At 45.1% G+C, this 21,112-nt stretch overlaps 1 protein-coding gene across 2 annotated transcripts in view; it reads left to right on the forward strand.

The window, feature by feature from the left end:
* DISP1 (dispatched RND transporter family member 1) overlaps positions 1 to 21,112 on the forward strand; it is a 68,495-nt gene that overhangs the window by 25,277 nt on the left and 22,106 nt on the right. For both annotated transcript variants that reach the window (XM_040430549.1, XM_040430550.1), the window contains one exon: positions 4,965 to 5,482. In XM_040430549.1, coding sequence (XP_040286483.1) covers positions 4,992 to 5,482 — 491 coding nt within the window. In that variant the 5' untranslated portion in view covers positions 4,965 to 4,991. The remainder of the gene's footprint in view (positions 1 to 4,964; positions 5,483 to 21,112) is intronic.

The following is a 21,112-nucleotide window of genomic DNA, read 5'->3' on the forward strand; positions in this document are numbered from 1 at the left end:
AATTGCCGATCCGCAAAACACGGATGGCGTCTGTGTGCGTTGCGCAATTTGCGGAACGGCACGCGCAGCCATTAATATAACTGCCTATTCTTGTCCGCAAAATGGACAAGAATAGGACAGGTTATATATTTTTTTTTTTTTTGCGGAGCAACGGATGCGGATCCAAGCCGCGAAAACCGCGGCTCGGACGCGGACCCAAACAAGGTTCGTGTGCATGAGGCCTTAGGTGCACCCCTTCCAAGATCCTTGGGTTGATTCTCTACCATTTCGGGGCCCCGTACAGCTTTCCTCAGGGGCCACAAAGCAGTATCATGGATTGCCTGAATACTCCCTTTACCCCAGTGTGCACTTCAGGGCTGCAAACCTTAATGTCTGGGGGTGAATTCCCTTTTGGCTAGGGGGGGGTTACAATACGTGGTCCCTGTAATGATGCAGCCTCAGTGTCCCCCTATGGAATGGTTTTCAATCTGAAAACATAGAAGCCACGGCTCGTGGTTTCACCACAATTTTACTAACTTTGTAGCGCAAGCCTTAAAAATACACATCGCATACGTAAATGTGATATTTTTTTATTTTTTTAAGGTGATTTTCTCCAGTGGGTTGGAGACGCTGCGGGATCTTTCTTTTCTACGGAAAACTCCCCGTCATAGGTCTTGGCGTTTTCTTCTGGCTGCCAGTGAAGGAAATTAAATCATTTTAAAGCACTAGACGCGCTGGCGCGGCGCCAGGAGGAGATGTAAGGTTTAAGGTAACTTCTCTATAAGTCTGCTCAGGCCGATGGCTGCGAGGAGATTTTCTCACTTGAAAGAGGCCAGACGTGTACCCGGAGATCGCTCGTCCGTTCCCTTACAGAAACCCCATTCATTTCTGAGACAGGAATGTGCTCGCGTCTTGTGCGCAGAACAAACACGTATCGTCCAGAGGAGCAACTCAACACTGCCCTGCATTCACTGTCGCCGGGAGCGAGCACATCAACCCTCGGTTACAAACCGCAGCTTTTCTTGTAATTCTCTGTTGTGCCAGTCCTCTGTTATTCCTCCTAGAAATGCATACATAACTCGACCGCAGGGCATTACCAGTCCCCTTGCTCCTATATAGCGCGCTGCAGCCAGCACTGATTACATTGTGTTGGACTCTGCCCCCCACTCACACAGTGGTCACATTTTATTATACATTTATTAGAGGAATAACAGAGGAACTGTGCAATATAAGGAAAGATGCTCCAGAATTATTATCTCACAAGTACTGACTGTAAAACAGACGTGTCAGGAGAAGTGGCAGATCCTTTTTTTTAAAGGGACGTGCATGTTTAACTTAAAGATGACATCCTTCTAAAAGTTGTCTTGTTAGATAGACCTAGAAGACCTTCCCCCCCAGCCCCAATTAAAGGAATTGTTTGAGATTGCAGAAAATTGACTTTTTTTTTTTCCTCCTAAAACAGCGCCACTTTTGTCTACAGGCATAGTCTGGTATTGCACTTTGGCACCAATGCTCAGCTCCAGTACCGGCTGATCTCCCTTGTACCATTCCTGGCCAAATAGAATAAAGAATATTATAAAGCACGGGGAGGGAGGGGGGGGGGGGGGGGTAAATCCTCGGAGCCAAAATGCTGACGAGCCTAGAAATGTCACGGGTGAGGTTATTGGTTTTCTTACTGAAAGTTCTTCCTTGGCTTCTGAAAAACTCATCCTTGAGTTAATGTGACCGTCCCCTTTTAATTAAAGAGGGGCTCTCACTTCTCCTGACATGTCTCTTTTAGGAGGTACCTGCATCCCCCTCGTAATAGCAATTATGGAGCATCTATTCTTAGGACTCTATGTTGGGTCATTCCTCTATTATTCCTACTAGAAGTTTATTAACGAATTGCTAGCCATTCATAAACTTCTAGCACTAATAATAGAGGAATTGCACAACATAGAGTCATAAGAATAGATGCTCCAGGATTGCTAATATTTGGGGGATGCGAGTGGTTAATAAAACGGACATGTCAGTAGAGGTGCGAGCTACTCTTTTAAAAGGGACGATCACACTAACTCAATCTTGAGTTTTTCAGTTCCCTCCTTAAAGGGGTTGTCTCATCTTAGACACGCTAGGATGTGCCACCAATGTCAGATTCGTGCGGGTCCCACCTCTGGGAACCACAGCGATCTACGGAACAGGACCCCCGAAGAGAGTGGAGAGCAACTGCACACGTGCGACTGCCGTCCATTCATTTCTATGGAAGAGAATATGGCTGAGCCCTCGGCTGTTTTTCGGAAATGCAGTGCAGGCGCGGCGTGCTCTCCTTCACTTTCGGAGGGTCGCTCTGGAGATAGGTGCACGTTCCCCCTCTCAATCTCCAGAGCAACCCTCCGAAAGTGAAGGAGAGCACGCCGCGCCTGCGCTGCATGCTCAGTTCCGTAAACGGCTGAGGGCTCTGCCATTTTCAGCGCTGTCGTAGCGATCTGTCATCAAGGTCTGAGATAACACAACCCCTTTAAGTCTAGTTCTGTGAACTATCACACCCATCGGGGGATCTGAACCCCCGTTCTTTGCATCGGAAGGTTTTCGGCTCTTCTCGTAGACCCGAGCGTCCATTGTACCGTGTAAAATCCAGGAACCGTTCAGAAGTGCGTTCCGATTTCTCTCTGGCTTCGGGATGTGTCCGCCCTGGCTTCTAAATCATTGCAGATTACACAAATTCGGACCCGCCCGCCCACACGTCTGGGCGACTTGTCATGTCTGAATCTTTACGCCCACAGGGACATCATCATCACCGGGAGGTGTCCCCTTCTCACCCAAAAATAAGTGGAAAAAATATTAAATGACACTTCTATACGCCCGTCACGTAGCCGTCGGCCCTCGTTTTGGCTGGCAGCTAGCCTTCCTGACTCCCCCGCAAGCATTGGATCAGCTGAGCATGCCTGCTCGTCTCAGTGGAGTCGGGAGATAAGCGGTTGCCTGACACATCAAGCACTGCCTGTCTCCCTTGGCTCTGTTGCCCATAGCAACCAATCAGATTCCACCTTTCATTTGACAAAGGAGCTCTGAAAAATGAAAGGTGGAATCTGATTGGTTGCTGGGGGCAACTAAGCCAGTTTTCCTTTACATCAGTTTTGATAAATCTCCCCCCTTGCTAGATTAACTCATCGAGGCCCATCTTTCTTTATCTTTGCGCGGCTGTTTCCATACATGTCAGAACGTGGCCGAAGTCGTCAGCTTTCATTTTCATCTATTGATACTACTACACCAGCATCTCCCATCACCCCCATCATACTTTAGGACAGAGCGCAACTTTCATTTTAATTTTTCTGTGCTCATTGTCCTTCTGAAATAAGTGGGGGGAAGGGAACTGACAACTGCCTTAGGCCTCATGCACACGACCGTTGTTGTGGTCCGCATCCAAGCCGCGTTTTTTGCAGGCTCGGATGCGCACCCATTCACTTCAATGGGGCCACAAAAGATGCGGACAGCACTCCGTGTGCTGTCCTCATCCGTGGCCCCGCAAATAAAATATAACATGTCCTATTCTTGTCCGTTTCGCGGACAAGAACAGACATTTCTACAAGGGGCCCCGCGTTCCGTTCCGCAAATTGCGGAAGGCACACGGGCGGCTTCCGTTTTTTTGCAGATCGGCGGTTTGCGGACCGCGAAAAAGGGAACGGTCGGGTGCATGAGGCCTTAGACTAATTTCTAGTTTAGGGAAATAGATGTCAGAGTTTGCGTGGATTCAGCCATCGACTGGACTAGATAGACTCCCGTACTGCTGCCCCCTATGGACAGGATGACCTGCTAGTTCAAACCTTCTGCTTACATAGGATACCCCCCGCTTAGTTGCGGCTGGGACCCGTCACCACCGCAGAATCCTGGGAAAGTAGTGTTTTTTGGGTATTATTGCATTGTAAAAGTTTGCAGGATAACAGGTGTTTGGTGCGGGGTGTGGGAGACGGCCGCACATCCATCAGGAATGCGGGGTATGTCCTAGTGCGCTGTTTCTCCATTTGCCCTTAAAGTGGACATACTTGGCATTCCCCGATCCCCGCACATTTTATCGCTTCTGTTCTAGAATTTGCTTTTGTTTTAGTGTTTTTATACTTTGCGGATAGGAAAATTGCTAGAAATAGGTGGGGAGGGGGTGGTTAAAGGGGTTTCCTGACCTTTTTTTTTTTTTTATACTGGATTTGTCATCGTCTGATCAGTGGTTGTGCAATTCCCGGGAACCCTGCTGATCAGCTGGTTGAACGCCGTTGCCTCCTCGCAGCTTACCAAGCACAGCACCATCCTTTGGATACTGACCATGCATGGTATTGCAGCTCAGTCCTATTTACTTGAATGAGACAGAGCTGCGCCTAGACCATGTGACCGATAAATGTGACTTCACATGGGCTAGGGGAAGTGATGGCTAGCCTCCGGCACTCCAGCTGTGGTGAAACTACGACTCCCAGCATGCGCCATTCATTTCTATGGAGTTCTGAGGACAGATAAGCAAGTGTACATCTTAGGAGTTGTAGTTTTACCACAGCTGGAGTGTCGGAGGTAAGCTGCGAGAAGGCCGCGACGCCCGCAGGAGTGCTGCAGCCTTCTCCAAACAGCTGTTTGGCGGGGGTCCCAGGTGTCGGACCCCCACCAATCAGATACTGATGACCTGTCCAGAGGATAGGGGGACAGGGACCATTGAAGGGACAGGTAGCAATGTGTTCTACATAAAGTCCTCTTCTCCAGTCACTGCCAAAGCAGCATTCAAGATTCTTCTGCATTGTTGTCAGCTCTGTCTGCTGGATCTTGTATGTTCCCTGCTTCACAGCAGGACAGTGTCCTAATGCAAGAAAGCAGCATATACCACAATGCACCAAAACCCTGTGCCCTTTCTGTAAACGCAGTGCAGAATTATGAATGCAGCTCTGGATGTAACTTGTGCATAAGACGCGATGCCTATCCCCAGTACTTCTTGTTAATGTCGTCTTTGTTTTCTCCCTCCTCCGTAGACTCTTCCATGATTGTACGGCGTTGACATGATGGCGGTGAACAGCAGGAACAGCGACTGTGTGACCCTCGGCAATGGTAGCCTCCCATCTAATACGCATTCTACGGGTCAACCCCCATCCGGCGATGGAGACCAGACTCCTCCGACCACCGAGGAACCAAGACTTCAAGGGAGCCCCAACGGATGCATCTCTCACAATGGTGCCGCCAAACCTGGCCCTGTGTTCCCGGAGCACCAGAGGCCGACGATTGTCCACCAGTGCTGCCACCACTGCTCCTATCATCCTCCTCTGACCAGCCGGCCAGACTGTGCCCCCCGCAACGGAGGGACCGTGCCTTGCGCGCTGAATTCGGGCTGTTCCCAGCAGCACTCAGACTTCTCTCCCACCTCCGTCTGTCCCAACCATCCACCCGTGTATCACCCCGTCTGCTGCGTGCAGCCACCCACCTCCTTCTGCCTCCACCAGTGGCGCGACCATTTTCAGCACCAGCAAGTGCCGCCTCACTTGGTGAACATCAGGTCAGTAGCTCGTTCCTTCTTGACAGGGTTCATGACCGTATTCACACTCTGCTGCCTCGGTGGTCTATGGGGGTTGACCAGCATGTCTCGAATTTAAAGGGCAGTTCCATTTATGGGCCGTATTCATGTATATCGCACAGATATCCTTTCCAGGTTGCGTGGTAGTGAAGTTGCAGAGCATAGGCCTTACAGACAGGTATTTCATCTTGTAAATTGTCATCTCAAATGCAGATTCTGCGTTTTCGTCCTGGGAGGGGCTTTCCACCGCGCTCTTTGTCGCCCCCTGCTGTGTAATGCACTTTATAAAGTAAAATAGAGGTAACCATAGAAGAGAGAATGTGTTTGTCTTACTGGTTACGTTGTGATACCTTTAGAGGTTCCCCTTGTGATAATAATTCTTATGATTCTGTTGTACTCTTCCTCTATTATTCCTACTAGAAGTTTATGAATGAATTTCCAGCAGTCTGCAATGAAGGTCCATCTGGGTGTTACCAGTTGGGGATGTGTGTCCTGGTACAGAATGACATTGGCAGCGCTGATTGGATAATGTCAGCCTGGGTAGGGACACAGTTTGGGGGGGCGGGGGAGGTGTTACTAGTTGGAGGATTGGGGGCACATTCTGAGGAATGTCACACCCTAGAATAAGAATAGGTGCTGTGCTATTCCTCTATTATTCCAACTAGACGTTTATGAATGAATTGCGCACATTCTGACCAATTAGAGATGGCAGTTTCTGTATAACCAGGGGATGTGCTGCTGATTGGGGGCGAGTGGTTTTAGTTCCCCATCTTCATCCCTTGGAGAAGCCTCTGCTGTCAGGTTGATGTCTTCTCGAGAAGATAACACCCGCTCTTCAGACCCTGCTTCCTTCTGCTCCCTCCCATCCTGTAAGACGCTGAGGCCAAGACTTTCTTTCGGATAATTACAAGTTAAAATCGGATTTCACTTCATTCTCCCTGAACAAAGCTCCAGATAACCCGATCCCGCTCTTTGAGGAGTCCCGATCCTGCCCTGTGTGGGCGAGGCCTCCCTGCTCCTCCGTCCTCCTCCTGCTCTGGGAATTCTCAGGACCATTAGTAATGGGGCTTTTGTGAAGCGTGGAGAGGTACAATCCCGTGCCTCCGGTTACAGTACACAAAATATGTTAACAGATCCTTTGTGTAATAGATATGTCCTCGCTGGAGGAACCGTCTGCCGGGTGATGCCCCCACCCCCGGAGAACGGGATCATTCCTGGAGGATGTCCACTCATTAGCTTCATTATGGTAGAGAAGAAACCCTTAATGATATGAGAATAGGCAGCCGGGCCTGAACCCACAGCATCTAGCCCCTACAGATCGCCCAGAGTCGCCCTCTTGCGTCAAGTTCTGCCATTTCTTAGTTATGCGCCCCTTTAAGAAAAGTAGGCCACAACCGACATGGCCGCCGTAGTGTTATCACCCATCTGCTCTACGTAACCTATAACCGCCAAGATTCTTGTTTTTTCCCCCAGGACTATAAGAGAGGAGGGGCTTATGGATATTTGCATTTAAAAAGGGGCGTTACCAGACCATTTGGAGGGGAGGAAATAAAAATGTCCTGCAAATATGGATTCCAAATATGCCCAAGCTCAGACTGGCCCACTGGGGAGGTGGGGGATTCCTCGATAGGCCCCCAGTCTCCTGTGCCCGGAGATAAGATGGAGGAGTAATTATCTCTCGTTTCTCAGGAGAGAGAATTATTTAAGCCACTTGGTGGCATTATGGCACAGTGATGCAGCCTCCTACTTGTGTAAATTGTACAGGAGGCCCCGCAGTATCTTCTAGACTTCTAGGGCTGCTGGCTGTGAAGGAGGAGAGAACATGTCTGGCCATCCTCCTGCCCTCCCTGCTGTCAGAAAACTGTGGTCGCTGGAGAGAAGGACTCCTCTGATGCCCCCTAATGCCCCCACTCTAAATGCACCCCTAATATTGCCTCTTCTCCAGTGGCCCCCCCTAATACCTCTGCTCCAGGATCCCCACTATTACCCTGCCTCAGGTGACCCTAATGCCTCTGTTTCAGTTATGACCCTCCGTTTGTGCCCTTTGCTCACGTTGCTCCTCTAGCGCCATTGCTTGGGCTTTGTTAAAGGTTGTGACCTGCAAAGGGGGTTGACCTTATGACTGAAAAATTCTGCACAGTGCGTCACATTCTCCAGTATTGACACGTACGGTTTACATAGCGGCAGTGAGGATATTCTGTATTTACAGGCATCACTGCTGCCATGTAAAGAGATAGTGGAGGTGGAGTGGTGAAGGATTTAAAGGGGTTACCCAGGTTTTCAAGTTATCCTCTCCACACCATAGGGCATAATTATGATTAGTGGGGTCCGATTCTGCGACCAATCTGACATTTATCACCTATCCTGTAGATGGGCAATAGGTAGGACATCCCTTTTAATTATAATGTAGATTATGTACAATTTGAGGAGGTTAAGATTTGGTAAATTTCATGCCAGACATTTATGCTTAAAGGGGTCAGTCATTTAAAAAAAATAATAATTTGCGGCCCCGTTGAAGTGAACAGTACAGACATGGAAAAAAATTAAAATTAGTGTGCAGGAGCATTACGGTGGGCCCCCAGAATCAGTTACACTGGGGGGCCCTAAGTACCCAAGTCCGACACTGAATATGCCATATCACTTATCCCAGAAGAGGATCAATAACTCTCCTGACATGTCTGGATTAGTAAATATTTGCATGTTTTCTTAACTCTGTGATCTGTCAATCCTCTGTTGCTCCTCCAGGAAATGTACGAACAGGCTAAACTGAGTCTGTCGCCTTCAAAATAATTTCCAATCTGTAAACACGCCGCCGTGTAGCCTAGGTTCCATGAAACATAACCATTTTTAAAATAATTTTAGGAAATGCCTTTTTTTATTTCTATGAAAATCAGGTGCACCGTCACTCCTCTAGTGACACAGCCCAGAGCCTCCCCCTTGTTTGACAGCCCCCGAGATTTCAGAGCTGGTAGCAATGGCACGGGCGATGCCAGGTGCCCCTAACGGAGCAGCCCCAAACCTTTTGGCGGTATGTTTACCTTTTCAAACTGATTTTGGGGGAGGCATTCCCCTCGTGTCCCTACCCAGTCTGACCTTGTCCAGTCAGTGCCTACAGGATCAGACCAAACCATTCATGAGGAGGTTCAGTTGGCAGTTTATACATTTCCAAGAGGAATAATAGAGGAAAAACACAAAGTAGAATTGTTTTTTCCATGGGTGAATACAAATAAAACAGACCTGATATTTATCTGTTCAGAGCCTGGGGCGGATGACCCGGCTCCTGGGATAATGTCCCTCTGAGATTACTAGGAACCTAATATGGTAGAAGATCTCCATTTCTCCATCTGCTGCAGCAGAATCCTCTTGTTGGTTGTCGTCCAAGCCTTGTACCGCAATTATCCTGGCAGACGAGTAACAGACGGCGCAGTGATAATTAGGAGGGTCAGATATCCAGTCCTGTAACGTTACAGTAATTGTGGACTTGTTAGAGGAATGATCCGATTTTAAAGGCGTTTTCTTCCCATAATTCTGCTCCACAAGGAACTTCTACTAAATCTTCTACCACCGATAGTCTGGAAGTCCTGATTATTAGGACTGCAGCCCGCCGCTTCCCTGCTCCTCGCTGTGGGCACAGATGTACTGCCTCCATCGCCTTAGTGTCGGTGTGCCCTCACCTTCAGTGTGCTCTTCCAAATCCTGCGGGTCCCTGAGTGTTGAAGGTGCTCTCTCCATGCAGAGGGCGCCTGAGCTTTAAGGGTGCGTTCAAGTGCAAAGGAAGGAGCCGTCCCGTAAAAGTGAATGGGGACGCCATACTTGTAAGTACACTGCTCACCACTGCAATTGCTGCGGCGTGCGGGTAAATGGAGCAGAGAAGGCATCCAGAGCTCCTGCCAATTACACAGGACTATCCCAGGAGGTAGCAGTCCGGTTGCTTCCCTTCAATGAAGGCCAGATCCCTGTACAAGGTTTAAAGGGTGAATACCAGGGGAGCTCCGGAAAAAGTTGGCAGAGTGGGTCCACAATCGCTGATCCGTAACACTGATAATCCATAAAACTCCATAAAACCTTGAAATACAACATGTTGACTGATCCTTCTTTTCCACGGAAGATGGAAGATGTTGGAACCTGGCATACTTTGAGGAGGGATGAGGGTTGATTGGCTGCAGAAATCAAACAATGTCTGTGTCAGACGGGACGCCCATAGACTGTAGACTTTTCTTGGCAAATCTATTCAGAAAACATCTGGGGTCAGTTGAACGATCCTTTAATCCTTTATTTTTGGTGAGCCAGCCAGGAAGAATGGTCATATCACTCAACTTGCAAAAGACCCTCTTTATGGTCAACAAATGGGTGGTTTGAAAGTTCATTTCCAGTGATCTGGGCCAGGAGCATCATTGTGGCCAAGTGATTGGTCTTTACAATATCCGTAGATTAGTGCCGATACCTTGTGGCCTTCGAGATGTAAAAAGTTGGACAAGTTGGTCAGACTTGAATGGGATGACCGTTCGATATAGCTCATGGATGGGCCAACCTACGGCTCTCCAGCTGTTGTAAAACTACAACTCCCACCATGCCCTGCTGATGGCTGTAGGCTGTCTGGGCATGCTGGGAGTTGTAGTTCAGCCATCCCTGATATAGGTTTGGATTTAAGCGCCATACTTAAATACACCCCTTTTAGTTTTATTTACGCACCATCCCAACTCTCTACGACCCGTTCTGGCCTCCCGTCGGGATGGTTTAGTTAGTAGAACATCCTCGGGGCTTTCTCTTGACAATATCTACTTACAACTTGCGCCTGATCTTAAACAGATCTGTTGCACAGAGCGCACACCTCGTCATGCAGGGTTTCATTTCTGTTGGATAAGTCCAAGATTTGAGTGTTTTTTTTTTTTTTTGTTTTTTTTTTTACTGTAAATTGTGAAAGATTCTGCCGGTGCTACGTTGCCCTCTGCTCCAGTTTTTGGCTTCTTTTCAAAAAGTGACTCATGGAGGCATTTTAAAAAGGCTTTTTTTTTATTGTTCCTTCTGAAAGCTTTTATTTGAATCTCGAAGCAGAAAGCAGCTTTCCCGTTGAAATCAAAGTGTTTTAGAAGAGGAACATTCCTGTGTGGACTTACAGCCAGTGACGTCTGGGTCTGAGAAGTGACAAGAAGCAAATGTCCGTTTCCTTAATCTTCTGCACTTTGTTTTATCAGTTTCCCCTGAGACTACGTGACATTAGTTCTGGTGGAAATACAGGAAACAATGAGAGAATTGTAACATTGTAGATTATTTATATAGTTTATTACAGTGAAATGTATTTCCTATCTATCTGGCTACTTTTTCTTGTGTGGCGCAGAATTGTATCAGTTATATTCCTGTAGTTAGGAGCAGTATTAGGCCTCTTTCACACTGGCGTTTGCGGCCCGTTGCCGTATTGCGGATCCGCAATACACGGGTGCAGTTCCGTGGGCATTCCGCATCACGGATGCGGACCCATTCACTTGAATGGGTCTGCAAATCTGGAGGTGCGGAACGGAACCACGGAACGGAAGCACTACGGAGTGCTTCCGTGGTGTTTCGTGCCGTACTTCCGCTCCGCAAAAAGATAGGACATGTCCTATCTTTTTGCGGAACGGCCGGATCACTGACTCATTCAAGTGAATGGGCCCGCAATGCGCTGCGGCTGCCCCACGGACTTTGCTCGTGCATTGCGGCCCACAATACCGCCACGGGGTGCACACGCCAGTGTGAAAGAGGCCTTATAGTAATTATATTCTTGTACATAGGAGCAGTATTATAGTAATTATATTCTTGTACATAGGAGCAGTATTATAGTAGTTATATTCCTGTACATAGGAGCAGTATTATAGTAGTTATATTCTTGTACATAGGGGCAGTATTATAGTAGTTATATTCTTGTACATAGGAGGCAGTATTATAGTAGATATATTCTTGTACATAGGAGCAGTATTATAGTAGTTATATTCTTGTACATAGGAGCAGTATTATAGTAGTTATATTCTTGTACATAGGAGCAGTATTATAGTAGTTATATTCTTGTACATAGGAGGCAGTATTATAGTAGTTATATTCTTGTACATAGGAGCAGTATTATAGTAGTTATATTCTTGTATATAGGAGCAGTATTATAGTAGTTATATTCTTGTACATAGGAGCAGTATTATAGTAGTTATATTCTTGTACATAGGAGCAGTATTATAGTAGTTATATTCTTGTACATTGGAGGCAGTATTATAGTAGTTATATTCTTGTACATAGGAGGCAGTATTATAGTAGTTATATTCTTGTACATAGGAGGCAGTATTATAGTAGTTATATTCTTGTACATAGGAGCAGTATTATAGTAGTTATATTCTTGTACATAGGAGGCAGTATTATAGTAGTTATATTCTTGTACATAGGAGCAGTATTATAGTAGTTATATTCTTGTACATAGGAGGCAGTATTATAGTAGTTATATACTTGTACACAGGAGGCAGTATTATAGTAGTTATATTCTTGTACATAGAAGCAGTATTATAGTAGTTATATTCTTGTACATAGGAGCAGTATTATAGTAGTTATATTCTTGTACATAGGAGCAGTATTATAGTAGTTATATTCTTGTACATAGGAGCAGTATTATAGTACTTATATTCTTGTACATAGGAACAGTATTATAGTAGTTATGTTCTTGTACATAGGAGACAGTATTATAGTAGTTATGTTCTTGTACATAGGAGACAGTATTATAGTAGTTATATTCTTGTACATAGGAGCAGTATTATAGTAGTTATATTCTTGTACATAGGAACAGTATTATAGTAGTTATACCCTTGTACACAGGAGCAGTATTATAGTAGTTATATCCTTGTACATAGGAGGCAGTATTATAGTAGTTATATTCTTGTACATAGGAGCAGTATTATAGTAGTTATATTCTTGTACATAGGAGCAGTATTATAGTAGTTATATTCTTGTACATAGGAGGCAGTATTATAGTAGTTATATTCTTGTACATAGGAGCAGTATTATAGTAGTTATATTCTTGTACATAGGAGCAGTATTATAGTAGTTATATTCTTGTACATAGGAGGCAGTATTATAGTAGTTATATTCCTGTACATAGGAGGCTGTATTATAGTAGTTATATTCTTGTACATAGGAGCAGTATTATAGTAGTTATATTCTTGTACATAGGAGCAGTATTATAGCAGTTATTTTCTTGTACATAGGAGGCAGTATTATAGTAGTTACATTCTTGTACATAGGAGCAGTATTATAGTAGTTATATTCTTGTACATAGGAGCAGTATTATAGTAGTTATATTCTTGTACATAGGAGCAGTATTATAGTAGTTATATTCCTGTACATAGGAGGCTGTATTATAGTAGTTATATTCCTGTACATAGGAGGCTGTATTATAGTAGTTATATTCTTGTACATAGGAGGTAGTATTATAGTAGTTATATTCTTGTACATAGGGGGCGGTATTATAGTAGTTATATTCTTGTACATAGGAGGCGGTATTATAGTAGTTATATTCTTGTATATAGGAGCAGTATTATAGTAGTTATATTCTTGTACATAGGAGCAGTATTATAGTAGTTATATTCTTGTACATAGGAGGCAGTATTATAGTAGTTATATTCTTGTACAAAGGAGGTAGTATTATAGTAGTTATATTCTTGTACATAGGAGCAGTATTATAGTAGTTATATTCTTGTACATAGGAGCAGTATTATAGCAGTTATATTCTTGTACATAGGAGGCGGTATTATAGTAGTTATATTCTTGTACATAGGGGGCGGTATTATAGTAGTTATATTCTTGTATATAGGAGCAGTATTATAGTAGTTATATTCTTGTACATAGGAGGCAGTATTATAGTAGTTATATTCCTGTACATAGGAGGCAGTATTATAGTAGTTATATTCTTGTACATAGGAGCAGTATTATAGTAGTTATATTCTTGTACATAGGAGGTAGTATTATAGTAGTTATATTCTTGTACATAGGGGGCGGTATTATAGTAGTTATATTCTTGTACATAGGAGGCAGTATTATAGTAGTTATATTCTTGTACATAGGGGACTGCAATATTTTTTTTTTTTTTTACCTTATAAAGTAGTATCCTAAAGTCCAGACTATCCAAGAACCCAGTTTAGTATTTCATTTAAATTCTACATCTCCCATACATACTTTAACTATATATTTAATTAAAAACATCAGTAAGTGCAGGCCTCCTGTAGAAGCTTCTACATTAATGCGGCGCCTCGCTCGGTTTAGTCATTCCTGGTGTGTTGTCATTCTGTCCTTGTCTGAACACGGGCTTGCTGCATTGCAGGGGAGTTTGGCACGTAACACTCTCTTATTGTGCACTCACTTAAATTGGACAATTTTAGACAAAGCCAAAAAGTTGCCTCTTGTGTAGCCTGTCAGCGCCGCTCGCTGAAACATTTCTGTAATGTGCGGTATAAATTTTCAGCCCTTTTTTGAAATATGAAACTTTTCTCTGTGCACATAAATGTAAAGAATAGAAATAATTCTTATATTGGCGGGGGATGCTTGGGGGGGCGTATGGTGGCAGTTTCAGGATAAAAGAGAGTGCTTTTTAGATATTACAGTCCCCTTAAGAATAACCGTATGTTCATAAAAGGGCAAGAACTCTTGCAAGCTTTCTTTTTATGACTCCAATGCGTCTAAAATTAAAAATGAAATAGTCTGGATTTAAAAATCGCCTGTCATTTTGTGTTTGCAGTCCCTATGTAGACCTACAGTATGTCTCCACGCCCCCCCCCGCCCTCCCACCACCCCAGATTATCAGATGTTACCAATTGTCATATGCCTGATATTAATTAAATGTCCCCCTCCTTGGTATCAATACTTTTGCGCTTCCTGTTGGAGACCAATATCAGGAACTTTTGGCACCAAGGGCCTCACCACCCACCCACACCTTGGCCGATTGTGATCGCACTCCGCCGCCTCTGAAACGGCCCAGATGATGAGATGAGAAGATTGGGTCCCACATGTACTGATATTTCCAATACTGTGGGACAACCCAAAACATAAGCAAATGAAAACCATGTGGTGATCGAAGAGGAGAAGGAGCGTAATCCTGGGACTGATCCCGCATTGTGTAATCTCATCCCCTCTGCTCGTCTTGCTGTGACCATTCAACCTGTAAACAAAAGTTTATGGTCGCCTCAGGCTCGCTGCTCGCAAGGAATTTAATTTAGAAACTCGCATTTCTGTCCCTCTAATTTAGCTTGAGCTCTTTGATGCCAAAGGGTAGGAAAGGAAGAGTGCTTTTGGGGGCATGGCAAGGAATGTGACAGCTGACTGTCCGCAATGGTGAATTCTAAGCTTAGCAACTTTTTGACTTTTTTTGGGGGGGACCTTTTTCGACTATATATTCATAATAGAGGTTCCGTTTTTTGCGTTCCGTATACGGAAGCATTAATTTCAATGAATCCGTAAAAAAAAAAACGGAAAGTACTCCGTATGCCTTCCGTTTCCGTTTTTCCGTTCAAAGATAGAACATGTCCTATTATTGTCTGCATAACGGACAAGGGTAGTACTATCAGGAGCCAGCTGTTCCGTTCCGTATTTGCGGACCGCAAAATACTGAAAAAGCCATGCGGTCGTCTGCAAGAGGCCTAAGTCGTTCTAACTTTACTCAGTGGCCTTACTGGAAATGTGTTTTTTGATCTGAACATGCATGGAACTGTGATGTATGTGTTGGGTCGCTGGCGGGATTTGACTATTGTGGCAGAAGCGGTTATGATCTTCGATTTTTATCTGTGCCTTTTCTGGTTAAAGGTGCCTCCATTTGTTCTCATCGTGGATGAGCCTTTGGCCTAATATCATGACCATGTTACATGTGGCCTGTTCTTACTAATAGGTCACTGCCTCTGTCAGGATCAGCACACTGCTCCCCCTCTGCTGTCATCATTCTCCTCATCTGATCAGTTACAATAAATTCTAACCCCGCTTTAATGATTTATGTCATGGTCTCAATGGGCCTTGTAGTCCCAAGTGGAAAGGTCACTGTGTCCCACAAGATCAGCACAATGCTCTCCAGCTGCTGCCATTAGTATCTAATTGACTACATCATGTCCACTTAATACCCACATGGTCAGCGCACTGCTTTCCTGCTGCAGTCATCAGTATTATGTCCACAGTCACAATCGGCCTTGTAATGACAGGTAGACTAGTCACTGCCTCCCGCAAGAGCAGCACACTGTTCTCCTGCTGTTCTGATCATAATCTAATTGGTTACAAAGTGGTCTGCCCCTGCCAACTTAAAGGGGTTGTCTCATCATGGACAATGGGGGCATTTTACTAGGATATGTCCCCATTGTCTTATAGGTGGGGGTCCCGCACCTATATCGAGAACGGAGCCCCGCAAGTGAAGGAGGGCTGCTGCTCATGCGCCGGCTCGGCTATTTCCGTCAGCCCCATAGAAACAAATCCCATTCACTTCTATGGGGAGCCGGCTTGGTGGTGGCCAGACCGGAGTCCTCCAGCCACCACCTTGCGGGGCTCCGTTCTTGGTATAGGTGCGGGTCCCAGCGGTGGGACCCGCACCTATAAGACAATGGGGGCATATCCTAGCGATATGCCCCCATTGTCCATGATGAGACAACCCCTTTATTGTTAGTGCAACTTTTTTAATCAGCCTTTAATCCCCAAGTGGACAAGTCACTGCCTTCCTCCAAATCAGCACACTCTTCTTCTCCTGCTGCTGTCCTCATCATCATGGCCTGATTGCTTACAAGATGTTCTGACCCAGCCTACTTAATAGCTATTCCATTGTCACAATGGGCCTTCTAGTCACAAGTGGACAGGTCACTGCCTTCCTCCAAATCAGCACACTCTTCTTCTCCTGCTGTCCTCATCATCATGGCCTGATTGCTTACAAGATGTTCTGACCCAGCCTACTTAATAGCTATTCCATTGTCACAATGGGCCTTCTAGTCACAGGTGGACAGGTCACTGCCTTCCTCCAAATCGCCACACTCTTCTCCTGCTGCTGTCCTCATCATCGTCCTCATCATCATGGCTTGATTGCCTACAAATTGTTCTATCCTGGACCACTTAATAAGTACTCCCTTGTCGCAATGGGCCTTGTAGTCACAAGTGGACTCATCATTGGCTCCCACAAACTCACCAGACTCCTGAAATACTCTGTTATGCTGTGAACAGTATGATGATAGGATTGGCTTGATAGATTGTCTTCTGGGGTCACCTGGCACAAACATGTGATGAGGATAGTCCCACTGCAGATTTTTCTGCGGTGCCAACAATGATAGGTGCTTTCTCATCACTTAAATTGGTTGTCCCTGGGAGATGACCCCTTTCCGTGTCCTATTTGGTCATGTTATCCCCTCTGTGCCCCCACTGTTGGGTGAAGCTGAGCTCTGATGGACCTGGCCCATCTATGTAATACATGTAATAGAAGTCATCCATCTGAATGCCGGGCTGGCAGTTAAATAGCACGTACCAGCAGGATCAACCCCATTAAACCAGCCATTTAATAGGGTTAATCCTGCTGACAGACGCTTTTTTTAAGGGCTTGCACAGTTTGAGTTGCTGCCTAGGAAATAAGGATGGTCCGGTTGCTTCCCGCAGCTGTTTGTGGTGGGTTCCTACGGCAAGAATTCAGTGATCATTGTTGAAGAATGTGTCAGAATGAAAGGCTTTGTTCAAAGTGGACATTCCCTTTAAGAATTTTTTGTCCTCAAGATTTTGGGTCAGTGATGCTTGACCAGACCGATAGGACTCAATCTGCTGTCCATGCAGACTTCTCAAGATCCAGAGACATGGAAGGGGGGAATGGTTTTCCCACCAGATGTAACGAGGGTCCTGACAGGTGGAGATTTTGAGGAGCCTCCAGTTTCTGGGACAATGTCATGTTATGCGAGAGGCTAAAACCTGGTTTATGTGGCCTGTTCACAGCTCGTAAAAATGTGTGAGATGTCGCAATGCAATCTTTTCACACGAGGCAGCGGGGACTTGGCATTGGCGCGCAGCATGATGTAATGCTCGCTTAGCAGCTATACATTAAGGTATATTAGATCATTACATTATTTTTTCCGACAGTTTGGCCTCCTAGTCCCGGGGTCCAGATTTATTTATTTTTTCTGAAAGCGAAATAGACTTCTCAAACGTAACCTGACTGCCCCCCATACATTAAAGATGCGGTAACGTTTCGAAAATGCACAGTAAATAAAAATCCTTTTTTTTAAAATGTATTAATCTTTGAGGTTTTTGTTATGTTGGTCCCATTATGTCTCAGTGTGGAGCACAGATAATTCTCCTCGGCACACAGGTCTCGTGTGCTCATTGTCGACCCCTTACTAAGGGTACGACCACATGTCACATGCGTGTGCTACTCATCCAGCCGACTTCCAGTCAGCCCTTGGCCCAGTCCCATATGCACTCCTCTACCAGCCACCAGTGTCTATTGTGTCTTCTGCAGTCTGTGTTCACTGTGTAGGCCGCTGGGCGTGTCGTATAGGGCTTGCGCTCGCTCGTCCCCAGCCTCTTAAAGGGCCAGTAAATGCACATTCAAATCCTTCCCCCAACCTATGGTTGGCTACCCACGGGTATTTAGGGCACTTTCCCCAGTGGGAGGATGCCTGAGCTTTAGGTTCCTAATCTCTAGTTAAAAAGTGAAGGTTCATTCTTCGGTCTGACTGCCTGTGTCCTCAACTTCTGCCTGACAAATGACTCCAGCCAATTCTCTAACCTCTAACGCTTTGTCCTCCCTGACCTAGGCCTGTCTCCTGACTACGTATGTATTGTCTGACCCCTCGATGTTTCACACTGGTGTCTCAGACCTTCTTGGGTCAGCCGCCAACTACACCAGGACTATCCCATCCTGGTGAGTTCCCTGCAGCAAAGACTAGATCCCTATATAGGGGTTAAAGGGCGAAAACCAGGGAACCACCATAATAACGAATTATCCCAAAGCCATACCGATTAGTTGGTACAGTGGGTCCACACCCACTGCCTGTGATAATATGTTATGGCGATGTCATAGGCTTTGGGGCAATTTTCATAAAATTGTTGAAAGATCACCATGATTTCACTGAAATCTGCAGCAGGTGCCTCTGTAGGACCTTAAGTTGTGAATACACCCATCCAAATTCCTATAAAACCCAGGTCTAGAGGTCTGTCCGTGTACCAGGAACCGATGTGAAGGGCATGTGTGGGGGGGTTCCTGTTCCTGGACTCCCACAGATATAACCTTCTGACATGCCGAACACTGGCAAGTCCTTCTAAGTAGTGCATTCTTGCCGTAAATTACTATGGCGGCCTGCTGTAAAACAGTCGTTAGCGAACACGTTTCCCGTAGCATTTATCTGGTGTCATTCCCTTCTACTCATGTCCTAAATAGATCTGTAATGAGCGAGGACTCACAGAGGCGCTAATTCCAAAATTACCGGAAGCCAAATTGCCGGGTTGCCCGTACTTCCCCCTTCCCCAATGGAAATTTCTCAATTGTGCAGGAGGAGGAGACGGACGTTGCTTTGCATTTCTCAGCCTAAGAGCATAGCAAAATAATTTCTCGAGATGTTTTCAGGGGATAATATTCCTCATTGAGCGGCATCGTCCAGGCCTCATGATAACAGCTGCAGGGGATTGGTTTCTCGACTGGAATGCCTTTGGTGCGCACATACTGTTATGCGTCCTTTTAGAAGCAAAAATTTTTAACGATAGCAGGTGTGACCTCTGACCCCGCGTCTAGTGTCAGGGCTTGTTCTAATCTATAACATACAGGTTACAGTGGTGGAGACCGGGTGCTCCTCACAACATGTCAATGAGGATCACCAGAGCAAACATCCGCAATATAGTTGTCATCACCTATAGGTGGGGGTCCGGACTCTCTACGATGAAGACGCCCTTAGCACTTTTGTCCCTTTAGCTTGTAGCGTGCAGATGTTTGAATCTCACAGCTAATGTGGATGGACTTGAAATAAACATTGATAATGAACTTGCTTGTACGTTTTTCACTCCATCCAAAGCTGCATTCATAATTCTGCTTGTTGCCAATCGGTTGGGATCATTTAATTAGTGTTGAGGACATCCCTAACATGAGGCTACTATGCAACACGTGATCCCTCGGCACCCCCATGAGCAGCAGTTTGAAGGAGCTGTGGCTCTCTTGTGTGAGAGCTGTGTTCTCTTCAGTGTTTACCCGCAAGTCGTCTACGTTGTAGTGGTGTGGCAGTCACAACTGTCTTGGCCTCGTCAGCACAGCGCAGGTTTTAGCTATATTTATGAAGTTGATTCATGCTTTGGACTTCACACAATGGAGATGGCCATTCAAACGGCAAAAGGTTATATTTTTGATAGCCATTTTTTTATAGACCCCTTTCTTAAAAAAAAAAAGCCCCTTGAATTGTATAGGGACTGTTGGTCCATGAAAACAAACAAAATTGGACACGTCCTATTTTTCAACAGCCGACACTCACGGTCAATTAAAAAACGGACCTGTAAATACTACCGTAGATGGTCCTTGTTCTGAAAACGTGTTTCACTGTCCTATGAATGTACTCTTAACATCTAGTTCCAGACACTGAGAAAATACCTTAGACCGGAGATGGCCAAAATGTTTGGAAGCAGGTTGTACCGGTCAAGGATCTAACATGTTGTCAGGCAATAAGACTGCCATAGACAATAATAAAAAAAAAAAAGAACCCAAAAGTTAGGTGCCATCGGCAATGTACGTGGCACATTGACCATGTGGTTCCTAGGATTTGTCAAGCCTTGCACGGACCCTTTGTTATGATGCATACAATGTTTTTTGACTTGAAAGACCTTGGTAGATGCTTGTGGAAAATTCTACCCAAAGGTCTATCATGTTGGATTTTATTTGGTTGTTGTTGGGTGTAGTCATTGGCGTTCTTAGAAAGTTTTTTTTATGCCATATGACAGATGTGCACCATAGAGAATGCTGGAATACCAGTTAAGATGGGACTACAAAAGGCTTTTGTTTATGTATCACGATAGAGATTGATCAGCCATGGTTTCGGTCCAGAAGGAGAACCGTCACAAATCAACCGTAATCAAAAATCATCTAGAAAACAGCCATCTGGAATCTCAAGAATATGGTCCTCTTAAAAGTTATGGAGAACCTACATATTGAAGTTGAAGGGTCAGAAATTGTTAGCATCCCTCAGCCCTTTATTCTCTTTCCTTTTGACATGTCAAATTGGAACCTAAAATTAAAAAGAACCCTGTAATGTAATATAAATGTGGATGTGTATTATGGATACTGCTGAAATCAAACTACCTCTGACCACTTATCTTCATGGTATGACCTCTGTAGTCCATCATTTGGCCATTACTCTCTGCGGGAATCAGTGGGAATATCAGTGTAAGATTTCCAGCCGCTCCACCACTTGGACCCCGTCCAGCAGTCGGATATTGATGTCTGAGCTCTCGTCCTTACACTACAGGGACAGTGTTCTGGAAACTGTAGAAGTTGACGTTCTCGTCTCATGTCTCTTCCACTTCTGTTGTTTTCCCAGAAATAAAATGCAGTGAAAAAAAAATAAAAAATCCCAGAACGCTAAAGCTCTGATTAAATGTAAAGCAAAACAGTATTTATCTCTCGGA

Source organism: Bufo bufo, chromosome 4 (assembly GCF_905171765.1).
Source record: "Bufo bufo chromosome 4, aBufBuf1.1, whole genome shotgun sequence".
NCBI lineage: Eukaryota > Metazoa > Chordata > Amphibia > Anura > Bufonidae > Bufo > Bufo bufo.